General features: G+C 33.5%; 1 protein-coding gene across 1 annotated transcript; it reads left to right on the forward strand.

Annotated features, from left to right (window-relative positions):
* The first annotated feature begins 632 nt into the window (after window positions 1-632).
* On the forward strand, window positions 633-2,387 carry BRK1 (BRICK1). The gene is made up of 2 exons (XM_078305988.1): window positions 633-823; window positions 2,119-2,387. The coding sequence occupies exons 1-2, from the start codon at window positions 691-693 to the stop codon at window positions 2,238-2,240; spliced, it is 255 nt and encodes an 84-aa protein (XP_078162114.1). The 5' UTR covers window positions 633-690; the 3' UTR covers window positions 2,241-2,387.
* Window positions 2,388-14,179: the final 11,792 nt, after the last annotated feature.

Here is a 14,179-nt window from a genome sequence, read left to right on the forward strand (position 1 = left end):
AAGTGCGTTCTACTAGAAATATGATCCTACTAATTGTATATTTGCTAACTAGATTTAGGTTTAAGTACCAAACTGATACTTGTGAATTTTCAATGGAAGAGAGGAATTAATTTTGAGCACAGAATCTCAGTTCATTTTGTCAAAATAAGAATCAAATTTTAATTTAATGACAAAAATAGTGTCCTTCACATAAAATTGTACATTTAAAAATAAATATTAAATAGTTAGATGAATTGAGTTCTACTTTTTCATTTATTTTTTCCACTTTTATCTATTTTTCTTTTTCTTCCCTTTTTTGAAAAGTTATTTTACCCTTTTCTCCCCCCTCACAGTCTAGAATTCGTATCCTCTGCATCAACTCAAAATACATATGGACCGTCCGATCAGCTTTAAGATTCGTGCGAATTAAATCCGCACTAATATTAAAGACCTTATGTTTTAGGCCTGAGCCGAATGGACTCCCTTTACAATCGGACGGCCTTCATGTCCACAATCCAACTCGAAGTGGACCCCATACTCTCAAGTAGGTTACCAGACCTTATGTCCGTACTCAAGATTCGTGCTTAATCCATCTTGACGCAGATGAACGGTTGAGATTTGTCAAGTCTGGCTACTGAGGTTTTGAGAAGTCGGGGTTAGTCGAGGAAAGGGAAAGGGAAAGGGAAAGGGAAAGGAAGAAGAGAAAGGGAAATGGCGAGAGCAGGAGGAATCTCGAATCCAGTAAACGTGGGGATCGCCGTACAAGCCGATTGGGAGAACCGCGAGTTCATCTCCAACATCTCTCTCAATGTTCGCCGCCTCTTCGAATTCCTTCTCCAGTTCGGTACGCCTCCGCTAACCTCCATTCCTTCCTTCCTTCCTTCTTTCCTTCCACTATGTTTGTCTCAATAGATCTAGTTGTGACTCGTGAGTTTAGCAATCAACCTTCACTGCATTGGATTGGAATGGTAATTTTTCGATCCTTGTTAGGATTGAAATCCGAATAGATCTGTGATTCTCCATAGGATTGCAATGGTCGGAACTAGAAATTATGATAGGTTATTATTACTTGCATTTCCTCAGTTAAATTACAATCTCATTTCCAATTTGATGTTAAAGATGTTGCAAGGAGTCTAGGATTCAAATTTGGAGTTGTTTTCTGATATCAATCTGATCTTATGTTGCCAAATGCAGAGGGATCAAATCCTGATAACTGCAATCTAAAATAGATCATGTATCATCTGAATTGAGCATCGAGTAAGCTCCTAGTTTTCCTTAATTAGGATAAACTGGAAATCTAAAATAGCAAACTGAGATTGTACAAGTCATATCCTTGGAGGTAACATAATATTTTTGTTTAGATCCGGACCGTCTGATCAGAATCCAGGCCAATATGGCCTGAGGTGGAATGCATGAGTTAATATCCGTGCAGATTCTGATCTAAACAGAAATATTCTATTACCTTAGGTGATATGAATTCAGATTATACTGGGTGGGATTCACTGGAATTGAACTTATACTGGTAAAACTTTGTCCAGTGCATTAAAATCTGAGTTGGAATTCCCTTGTGAGAGTCAAGATAACAATCCAGATATTACTAATCGGTTTTTAGCATCTTGAGTTGTTTTGGTCTGGTACCAGCTGGATCTCTTTTGCTCCTTGGGGGCTCTATTAGCGAAATAGCTTTAGTTAAGGCTGTGACACCAAATTCCAGAATATAATAATTTTATAATTTTTTTTTTTGCATTCTGATCTATTTAGATAAAATTTTATCTAGAAAAATATTTAGAATTTTTATCTATAATTTTTTTAATCTTTATCTATATATGAGTCTAGTTCATCTTTATCTGAATCTTGTTATTTTCTAAGATAATCATGCCATTGCTTTTCAAGATAAATATAATCTTGTCATTGCTTTTCACGAATTTTTTTAAGATTATCCGTTAAATCCTCTCTGCTTTTCTAGTATCTCATTCCATTCCTTTCTATGATTCTCAAGATATGTTAGATCTGGTGTTACAGAAACTAATTGGTAGTGTCATACTGTTATTCTTTTGATAGAGATGCAACTTCTTGTGCTTAGTACTGATATCCTTTAATTTTCTCCTGATAATTTCTTAAAAAATTTGTATTATGTAGAGGCAACGACCAAGAGCAAATTAGCGTCCTTAAATGAGAAGCTCGATGTCCTAGAGCGCAAGCTGGAGGTGCTTGAAGTCCAAGTTAGCAGTGCCACCACTAATCCCTCTGTTTTCAATTGAATATAACTGTTTTAATTATAAATGTGTTGTAATTTCAATACACGAGATCGATGCAAATTTAAATATCTATGTTACTTATTCATGTTTGTGTTAGCTAGATGCCAATTTTCCAATAATTTGTGATTTTTTTTTATGGTGTTTGTACTAGAATCACAATTTTATTAATATAATAACAACAACAACAACAACCAAGTCTTTAGTTCCAAACAAGTCGGGATAGGCTAGAAATGAAATCCAATCACAATCATAAAATAAAGATAAGTAGTAATAACGTAGTAATAAAAATAAAAATAATAAAATAAAAGTGAAAGTAATAGTGATAGTAATAATACTAATACTAATATTAACTATATTTTACCTAACCTATTAATCGTAGTGGTCAAAATCCTAAGTTTACATTCTTGATTCCAAATTCTTAATCTTATGATCTAAGACCTACAATACTATCCCTAAATAATCCCTAACTACTACTAGGTCATGGTTCTGATACGTGAATTGCTAGCTTCCGCGCACTCCTATCCGAGGCCCACTCCTTAAATACATTCTACTCCTTCAAGTCCCTTTTTACTACTTCGTCCCATGTCAATCGTGGTTGACCTCTACCTCTTCTTTCGTTTATGATACGCCTTATAATTCCAGTATGCACCGGTGCTTCAAGCGGTCTCCGTTGGAGATGTTCAAACCATCTCAAACGATGTTGGATGATCTTCTCTTTGATCGGTGCTACTCTAAGTCTGTCACGTATATCATTATTTCTAATGCAGTCCCGTCTTGTATGACCACAACTCCACAATTTTATTAATATACAAAGGAAAAATGGAAGCTGTTTCGGGCTATATACAACCAATGTTGTCTTGTGCCAGTGTTCTCTCTCTCTTTTTCTTTAGGGTATGCTCTAGAACCACCGTCTGTAGAGGAAGAGGAAGGGATGGAGAGGAAGAGAAACGAGGGCTTTCCCCTCCGAACAGTAAATCCTGTTGGTCCCAAAGGTACCTAGAGGGGGGGGGGGGGGGGGTGAATAGGCATTTTTATATTTTTGGTCTAAGTAATAATATTCTAGTGTGTCTATAAGTTATTCTTGGCGAAAACTAGAATAACTTTGTCATAAACTAAATGTAAAGTAAATAGTAGAGTTTAGATACACTTGACACAAGAGTTGTTTACGGAGTTCGGCACTAACGCCTACGTCTCCAGGGCTCGCGACCTTCTAGATGGCGCACTTTTCTTCACCCAATTAGAAAGGAGTACAAGGTGGAACTGGTGAGCCTTTATAATTCTTCTGGGAAGTCACACGACCCTAACAAGACAATCCGAGTCGCAAGGATTTCAAGATGAGTATAAAGCTCGAAGTAGTAAATGATTCGATCATGCAGGATCACTCTAGAAGTTGATTTATTGATTGAATAAGCTTGAGATTGATTGTATATATTGAAGTTGGAGTGCACAAGCAACAACGGCTTTCTTTAGATATGTAAATACGAAAAATTGAAGTTGGAGGTGGCTAAATTGATACTCCAAATCTTGGTATAGTTTCTATTTATAGAGAGTTGATAAAAATGAAATAAGTGGTGCTGACTGTTGTAACGGTACAGGGGATCGTCACAACGGTAGGTCAATCGGAGTGGTTTGGAGTGTAACGGTGGTCACTGTTGATAACGATAGAATGGTTCCCACCACGGAAATCCTCTGGAAAGATTAGTGTTCGGTGACGCTAAAATTATTTTATGTGTCACAGGATTTGTACATGATTTATTTATTCTGTTATCACGGTCACTGGACCGTGACAACGGTAGGCCTCACTTAGGTCAATCTCAAGCTTATTTTACCAATCTTACATATACGTTATCATTAATCTTGAGTTAATGCTTTTGTTATCCAGTGTCTTGTGCCTTAATTACCACATCCATGATATTATATTGCAGTGTATTAATTCATCCTTGATGTGTAATTACTAGTCCTTCACTTATCATGAACCTGCACATATACTCAAAAGGAAAACTGTAAAATGCAATTATATATGTTTTGCAAATCTAGTCAAATAGATAAGTCGAGAGCTCTCAAAAGCTAACAAATCCTACACCCTGAATCGGGGATGACATATTTCTTCAAAAATACATGCTGCACCTCTCTTCTCCCCTCCGAATAGTATCTCGTTCCCTCCGCTCCCTCTCCATTTCTCCTCTTATGGAGCAAGTAAACGATGTGGACATCCCGTCGTTTTCGAGCTTTCCTCTTCCTTCCCTTTAATGAAAATCTTCTATCCCTCTGTGGAGCACATCATTAGTGTACAGAGGAAAAAAATGTTTGAATTTGAAGATTTAGGCATATAGATCAATAATTAAGTAACTATAATTAAAACTGATCTTTCTTGGAAACTACTATTTTCAATGTAATTTACTTTTTACTATAATCTCAAATTCTCTTTAGTGGTACCCCGTAGCACGGTAGCAGTATTACTACTGGTAACCAAAAGGTACTATATATGCGATTTTTGCTAGCTAATTTAATTTTGCTTGTACGTTGTTAGGTATCAAGAGGGATACCTTTGTATAGTGCTAGGATGAGGACTAAATTTCGTCTGTTGTAAATACATTTTCATATTTTATCAATACAATTGTTAACAATAAAAAAAAAAAACGAAAAGGTACTATAAGATTCTCTTTTCTCGATCAAACTCTTATAAGGCTAAGTTCTAGAAGAGGGTACGCGGAAGAAAGGGAACAGGAAAACACTATGCGGAGGTTACGACATCGCCAGATTGTATCTGACTGAGGATCCGCACATGCTCCAGAAGGAGAGAATTGAAGAGGAAACGGAGGGTATGTGCTACTGTGTGGAGGAGAAGAGAGGAATGCGCTAAGCTTTGTTTTGGCGAGATCTGTACCATCCGATTTGGAGTGTAAATTTATTGTGCGGAGGGTTGGCCACCCCCATCGCTGTTCCCTGCCTTTCATTTAATGAGGGTTTTCCCCCTCTGTTCTGAAACAGACCCTAAATCGTTAGAAATTAGATTACAAAGAGACGATAAAAATGATGATAGAACAAGAGGTTATTAATAGAACTCAGAAAATTATTCAATCATGAAAATCAAATTAGAAATTAAACTAGTAGATTAGTTATTACGTCATTATAAAATCAAGGTTAAACAAATAAGATCAAAACAAGATAAACTTAATGGAAATTTTTATTTTACTGTGGAACCAAAAACCTTGTTTTCCCTGTCCTTTTCATTGTCAGAAATCCCAACCACAAATTAACAAGTTATCGCTTAATATTTATTCCATGTATAAAATAATAATAATTTTATTCATCTTTCTAAATCACATGCACATTGAAATGAAATGAAATGATCTGATTAGGAAGAATCAGCATCCATGGCTATGCCATCTATATGTTGTCATGGTTGATGGTTACAGTAGCATGAAAAGGAAAGAGAAGCAGCTTTGATCAGTGGTGTGAATAATATGGTTTTTCTTTCTCTGATTAAAAAATGGTTTTGAGCAATTTATCTGATGTTTTGAGGGTTAGGATAGTATTACGAAGGAAATATCTTTTCCATTATTACAGTGTGGAAAAAAGGGAAAATAAAGTTGCAACTGGTTAAAAAAAATTATATAATGATCTAAATTTTTTTAATGGTATTATTAGGTATGACTGATGAATAGCCCCATGATTGTTATATGCAAACAAATAATAGGAAGCAAAGGGATTCGATGGACATCAGATCAAATTTGGTATGATATCCAATCCGAGCTGTTCAATATGTTGAGATTCGTGTGTACAATTTAGATTCATGAGAAGATTTATAATTTTAATTTTTCATGTAAATCTCAATATGGATCAAACGGTCAAATTTAATCCGATTTCTGTCATATACCCCCTTCCTGCAAAAGAAAATCCCAATATATCATTCAAAAAAAAAAATCCAATATGTAGTCCTTTTGGTTATTTAAAAGTTTTTGGAATTCAATATGTAAGGTACTGACTAGAGGTGCTACTTTTACCCGATTATCCGGATCCAATTAATTTGGATAGGGTATGGTTTAAAAAATATAACCAATTAAATTATGGGTATGGATACAAAATTAATAATTTAATATCCGATCTGGATCCGAACAGGAACCGATACTGTAATGGGTAGGATATGGGTATCATTTAATTATCCGACCCATAACTGGACCCAAACCGATACCCGTATAAATACCCGATAAAATATATATTAATAACTCTGCATCAAGTTTTTGTGTTAGATAATATATTTCAGCTGAGCTATAATTTGATAAAACTTAACCAAATTTATGCTACTGTTTTACACTACCCTTTAATTACATCCTTAACTAGCCCTTTAATTACGCCCTTTAATTTTTGTTCTATATTATACACATGTGACACTTGACACATGACACATGATTGTCAAATTTATTCTTCCATAACCAGCTTATTTTATACCTTTTTTTCTTCTATTACATTCAATTCATATATTTTTTTTGAATTATAGAAAAAAAAATCATCATCTCTAATATTTTACTTTCTAAAAATTATATCTCTTCCATTCTCCTGAATTCAAAAGCTATTAACAAAAAACTGAATTCAATATTTTTTGTTACACCATGAGTACTCCAAACAACCAACAACCAACTAATAATTTAGAGTTATTATTTTTATTTTGCTATGTAGCATGATATATTTTATTATTTATAAACATGATTAATGGTATAATTTTTATTTTGCAGTAGTTTTTAATTTATATTGTAATGATTTATTATATGAGATGTTTAAGAAATTATAATTATATTTAAATGTAAATAATTTCTCGAATACTTTGGAGTTGTGACCTATACCCGCTCTGGATCCGGAACCGCCCCGTATCCGAACCGGACCCGATAATCCACAAACAAGTTACGGGTATCTATCTACCCGGAACCGAAAGACTGGACCCGAAATATCTACGGGTAGATAGGTATCCGGATCCGGACCCGACCCGATTTGAAACAAATAAGTATATGGATCGAAATTTGGACTCGAACACTTTTAGGGTCCGGGTCCAAATATAATAGTACCCGGACCCGACCCGACCCGATAGCACCTCTAGTACTGACATGAATCTTAAAGAGTTTTGTGCATTACGGAGTTTGGCAGATCCGAATTCTAATCGAACGGTTCAGATTCAAACTAAAACCATGAGGTAATGGAGAGGATTCGAACTTCAGTTATTGGAATTGGCATCCTCTAAGATATCTCAGTGTGTGCATGTTTTTCTATAAAATATCAACTATTCAAATACGTTTTGCACGAATCTCAAAGCATAAATAATACTGGCACTATCCACCGAATAGGAGCTCGTGTCCCCTTAGATACCTGAGTTAAAATTTAACAAAATGAACAGCCCAGATTAATCTCAACCGGATCAAATTCAATCCGGTGTCCATTGAGACCGAAGGGAGTATGCTTTGAGATCCGTGCCATGTTAAAGAATGGTTTGGATTTCTAACTTGCACCTCATCAGGTGCCTGAGGTGATACAGATTCTCGAATAGGCAACGCACGCACTGAGATATCTCAGAGGATATGCACTCCAATTTTTGTGGGTTTACCCTGTCATTAGCAAAAAAGAAAAAAAGAAAAGAAAACATCTGGTGAACTTTTGAGCAGAACAAATTTTATTCCAATCCTTTGAAAGTAAATCTATATGTCTCCTGAGTGATTAGGGGAATTTCAACTCCTAGTGGTCTAGTATAAGAATAGGATATGAGATTTTTTTCACACATTTTACTTTTCGTGGAGATGTTTCCTTCCATTTGTTTTGAGAAAGTGCTCCTTTAATTTCCTTAGCGTGGCTTTCACTTTCACCCCTTTTGGCGCTAGTCACTACTACTAAATACTGTACTTGTAAAATGCTTGCACTTTCAATGGCTCCGATAAATAGGACTCTTTGAGTGAAACTTCATGTGACCTTTGAGTTGCTCAAAGGCAATTCCAATGAGGTAAGGTAGGTATCTCAGGCTGTGCTCCAGATTCGAGAAACGCTATCCTCTGCGGAGTTTTTCCGTGCGGTGCTGTGCGGCGCTTTTAATCTGGTCCGTTCGTTTCGGATCGGACGGACTGGATTAAGGGTTCACCAAATTTTGAGTTTTTTTTTTAAATTCAGGCAAGATCTGATCTGGTCCGTCCGATTCGAAATGAATGGATCAGATCAAAAGCGCCGCACAGCACCGCACGGAAAAACTCCGCAGATGATACTTTTCCCAGATTCGAAGGGTAAATTCCTCATTAAGAGTAAAGAACTGAGAGGTAAATTTTTCATTAAAGAAAAGGGAAGGAACAGATTGGAAGTAGTCTTACCTCAGAACAGTGTTTTTACATTCCGATTTGATGGTGATAAATTTCTCAAAAATCAACACCTTGCGACTCCGTTTTACCTTTCGAACAGTAAACCTTCACCTCCACGTTTTCTGTCGTTCACCTCTTCTGAAGCAGGATAAATTACTGGACAGCTGCGGTCTGAGATGAGACTCTCCTCTGCACAATATTTCTTCCTTCCTCTCTCCGCGTACCTCTAATTGGAGCACAACCTAATTCTTATCAAATTCGGACTGTTCAACTCAAGTTTGTACCAAATTTTCAAGGGGATTTTTTATATTTTAAATAAGGTTCCGAAAATATATTGATTCAGCTGGAAGTATTTTATCTCTTGTGGTATTACATGAGATAAATTTATAATTCAAAAAATAATTTGACCAGATCTAGAATTTGTAATTCAAATATATAATATGAGAATAACTGAAAAATAATTCAGTTTGTTATAACGCACAAAAATATATTAAAATTACGAAATTTTAATAAAGTAATCAAGTTCTGTGAATAATATTAATACAGGTGTAATTTGATTTTTATCTTTAAAATCATTAAGTTTGTGAGAATTCAGAAATCTATTTAATACATCTATTCATTTGAAAAGGTGATGCAAACGTACAATTTCACGAATCTTTTTACTATTAAATCATTATAATTATTTTTAAAAAATATTTGTATTTTTTCTGTGATAAAGATGAGAATCAAGCATTTTAATTTAATTTAATTTTAAATATAAAAAAATATGAAAAAAATAGTGCCTGAGAATAGCATCCATATTATATTAGCATTATCCTTTTTCACCACCTCTCTGAATTATTCCCAATTTTTTTTGTATAGTAAAAGACAATTATTTATTGAATATAATTAATAAAATTTACTAAATTTTTTATACATTATACAAATTTAAATATTTTTATATGACATCTTCATTATAAAAAGAATAAACTATTCTCAAGTTATTAGGACTGGGCAAAAAAGTTAAAACTCATAACTCGCTCATTTACAGCTTGTTTAACTCAGCTCATTTACAACTCGAGTTGGCCAACTCGTTTAATAAATGAGCTGAGTTCGAGTTGGCCCCAACTCGCTCATTTATAACTCGAGTTACATAAAGTTACATAGTATTATTGGTCATAATAAATCCCAAAATAATCAAGCCTGAATCTTTAGATTGTTATTTATGCTTTGAGATTCGTGCAAGATATATTTGAACTTGTGTTGCAATACTATTACTGGTTAAACGAGTTGTGGGCCAACTCGAGTTGATAACGAGCTGAGTTAATTTGAACTTGTGTTGTAATACTATCACTTGTTAAACGAGTTGTGAGCCAACTCGAGTTGATAAGGAGCTGAGTTCGAGTTGGCTCTACAACTCGTTATTATCATTTCAACTCGAGTTGGCTCGATCGTTTATTAAATGAGCTGAGTTCGAGTTAGAAGTAACTCGCTCAAACTCGGCTCATTTACAGCCCTACAAGTTATACATGCATTATATCAACTCACATGCATCAAATAAATTGATTATAATTTACATTGATAAAAAAAAAAATACAAAGAGTTGGAAATAATTGAAATAATAGTGATTGAAAAGTTCCAAAAATCAATTGAAATACAGCCATCACTAAAGATCTCTCCAAAAAAGAGCTTTGGATCCTGTCCAAAATGTGTTGCTAACATTCATCCAAAAATGGTGTACTGTAAAATTCTCAGCCACAAAGGATCACCAAAAAGTGTCCCCACAATGATTCCTCTTTTGCTCAATTCTTTTGGTGGCTGACCTCATCACACGAGGTCGCCACTCAACAAACCCAATACCTTTCATAGAAAAATGAAAAAGAAAAAACCAGGATGCAATTATGGGTGTCAACGAGCAAACATATATCCTACGCAATTTTACTGCGTCACTGTACCAGGATAAAACAGTGGAGTCATGCAATTGCATTTTCTTTTTAAGCTTTTTAATTATTTGATTGCTCAAAAGTCAGGATTTTTTTTAATTAAACTTAATTTAATGTTTTCAACTCAACAAGCACTATTGAATTGTTTTTATAAAAAACAGCTGTGGATCGGTGGAGACAAAAATATTTTTGTCTCCACCGATCCGTGGAGCTATTTGTTATTGTTTTTTGTGATTAAGTTGTATGAAGGAATCATAAAATGGCTCCATTGATTCACAGGATCGGTAGAGCAAATACATTTTTGTCTTCACCTATCCCTCCATATAAAAAAAATTCAATGATGCTCGTTCAGTTGAAAATATTATAAAGGTCAAACCTCCACGTCCTCCTCTTTATTTATTTTTAATTTTTAATTTTTAGAGCAGCGTTTTGCAATTTTAATTTGAGGAAGTATTTTTTTTTTCATGATGATATTGAAACAATTAATATCAATTCTGGATAATTATTATCCAACTATTAATTTCTATTAATGCGTTAACTTTTAGGTGAGAAATGGATATAATTAACTTGGGTGTTCTTAAGTTGACCAAGCTTTTTGGTGAACTCAAATCTAAAATATGTCAAATTGGTTTCAAATGATGAATCTGAACTGTTGAAACCTGCCTACCTTACGAGTGATGCATCTACAAGTGAAAATTTTAAACATTCAAATTAATTTAGTATAAAGTCAATTGGTCAATTAATTCAAATGTTTTTTGACTGCTTGACTTTATACTAAATTAATTCGAATGTTTAAAATTTTTACATGTAGACGTATCACTCGTAAGATAGGCGGGTTTCAACTGTTCAGATTCATCATTTGAAGCTGATTTAACAGGTTTTAGACTTGAGTTCACCAAGAAGCGGTGAACTTAAGAACACCCTAGTTCTACTCTAATTCTCATGAATTTTATTATTATAACTTCTATTCGCCTTTATGAATTTTACTGATATTTTACTATCAATTTAAACTAAAAAAGCAACAGAGGCCCACAACAAAAGTAGTTCTCTATTTTTGTGTATATTATAAAAACAATTTCATCAATTTTATTGGTTTTAATTAAGAAGTATTTCTTATTAGAACAAAAAATATCATAAAAAAATACATATAAAAAATATTTGTAGAATAAACTGGCAAAGGATATAAAATTTCAACAAGCTCCAAAAGCTTTGATTCTCCAATCTACAGTACAGATTTTTTTTAAATTATGTTTTATTAATGATTGGAATCATTGTACGAGGTATCCAAGGACAGTGTTTCAATTCCCGAATTTTTTTATTAATAGAAATAAAATAAAAAAAATATCGAAATTCGAGAGTACTGTTGAGTTTTTTCGAAAAATAGATAGGATGGGTTGTGTTAATCCGTTCCACCGGACGGGTCTAATTAACCCGTCCCGGTTACTCCCTCCTTAATCAAATTCGCGCAAAAAAAAAAAAAAAAAAAAAAAAAAACCCGGACGGATTTACAGGACCCATCCCGAACTTAAAAAAAAAAAAAAAAAAAAACCGGACGGGTTTACAAGACCCGTCCCGAACTTAAAAAAAAAAATAATAATATGCAAAGTAAATATCTTGAGTTAGAGAAAATACTTTTCTATTTATGAAAATCAATAATTTATGTTTATGCAGATGGTAAAGGGGCTGGGAGAGACCCTCGTAGGAGCTTGTCTAGGTCACCTAAGGTAACCATAAACTTTTATTTTACCATCTACATCATGTAAACCATAAACTTTTTTTTAAGTTTGGGACGGGTCTTGTAAACCCGTCCGATTTTTTTTTTTTTTTTTTTTAAGTTCGGGACGGGTCCTGTAAACCCGTCCGGGTTTTTTTTTGTGCGAATTTGATTAATGAGGGAGTAACCGGGACGGGTTAACACGACCCATCCTACCTATTTTTCGAAAAAACTCAACAGTACTCTCGAATTTTGATATATATATTTTTTTATTTCTATTAATAAAAAATTCGGGTTTCAATTCATCAATAGATTATAGAATATAATAGGGGGGGGGGGAAGGAATCCTATGAACTATTTTATTTTTGTTAGTAGAACATTCCAGAACAATCATCAAAGATTGAATTTATACACTGAGAAGGAGAGAAATTTTGCATTTGCTACTCAAATATTATAAGATACTAGAGTAGAACTAGGGTGTTCTTAAGTTCATCAAGTTTTTTGATAAATTTAAGTCTAAAATTCGTCAAATCGGTTTTAAATGATGAATTTGAAATGTTGAAACTCGCCTATCTTACGAGTGATGTGTGTACATGTGAAATTTTAATTATTCGAATTAATTTAGTATATATAAAGTCAAGCGGTCAAAATTAGAAGGTTAATAAATTAATTTAATGCATTCATTTTTTGAACTTTTTTGACCGATTAACTCTATGCAAATTTTTTTTTTTTTACATGTAGACACGTCACTCGTAAGGTAGGTTTCAACGCTTGGATTCGTCATTTGCATATAATTTGACAGGTTTTAGACTTGAGTTAACCAAGGGACTTGATAAACTTAAGAACATCCTAGTTCTACTCAAGATACTATATATATCCATTTTGCCTAGAAATTTACCTGTTATAAAAACTATAATATTATAAATATCATATAATGTACCTGAAATTTAATGTTCTTAACCAACACTAGTGAAATTTAATGTTCCAACCGAATCGAACTTACTCAAGTTTGAGTTTGAGTTTAAATAAGATTCGAACCGAACTGGTTTGATTTGTTTCAGAATGAATTAATTTCGAATTGAATTAATTACGAACTACAAATTTTTCGAATCAAAGTCAATCGAATTACGAACTACAAATTTTTTTGGCAACCCTAGTTATCTTGGTAATTAATGCATTAGTTTTCTTCTCGCGGAACAAAATTCATACGTTTTCCTTTTACCTTTTACAAATTCACACTGATGGATTATGGACCAAGCCGGCCAGCTCAAGATTCCCTTATCTTTTTATGTTGTTGGATTGATGAAAATCACGGCATGGATCTAGTCAGATGGAACTTATTCCATTGTTAATTTGTTACGCTGCTGAAACATTTTTATATTATAAGTTACCATTATATTAACAATTTTGAGCTCTGATATAAGTTCGGTTCCTGCATTATTTTAGATTGATGGTTGAATCCATTAGTTGCATTATTTGAGATTCGAACCTAAATAGTTTGTGAATCAATTTTGAACGAATTATATCTAGTTTGAGTTTGATTTGAATAAGATTCGAACCGAATTGGTTTGATTTATTTTAGAATGAACTAATTTCGAATCAAATTAATTGCGAACTTTTGTCGAATCAAACTCGAATCGATTCACGAGCTACAAACTTTTTGTGGAGCCATAGATCACATTCCGTGATTGAGGCCTTTAAAGATAAGTGTAGATGTATTAATTACTTCATTATTTATTATAAGTAGAGTTAGGGTGTTCTTGAGCTTACTAAGTTTCTTGGTGAGCTTAACACAAAATTTTTATCCGACTCAAAAGTGATACATTTGCATATAAAATTTATAAAATTTTAAATTAATTTAGTATAAAGTTAAGCGATCAAAATAATGATGAAAATGAATGCATTAAAATTAACTTATAAACTTTTTTTTTTTATCCTTTTTACTTTGTACTGAATTAATTTGAAAAGAGAAGG

The sequence above is a fragment of the Carex rostrata genome, chromosome 7, assembly GCF_964058835.1.
Source record: "Carex rostrata chromosome 7, lpCarRost1.2, whole genome shotgun sequence".
In the NCBI taxonomy this organism is placed as follows: Eukaryota; Viridiplantae; Streptophyta; class Magnoliopsida; order Poales; family Cyperaceae; genus Carex; species Carex rostrata.

Excerpts from the sequence above, each read along its gene's own strand:
- BRK1 (XM_078305988.1), top strand. The coding sequence starts at position 691 with ATGGCGAGAGCAGGAGGAATCTCGAATCCAGTAAACGTGGGGATCGCC. Across the intron at positions 824-2,118 it reads CGAATTCCTTCTCCAGTTCG|AGGCAACGACCAAGAGCAAA; the intron begins GTACGCCTCCGC and ends TGTATTATGTAG.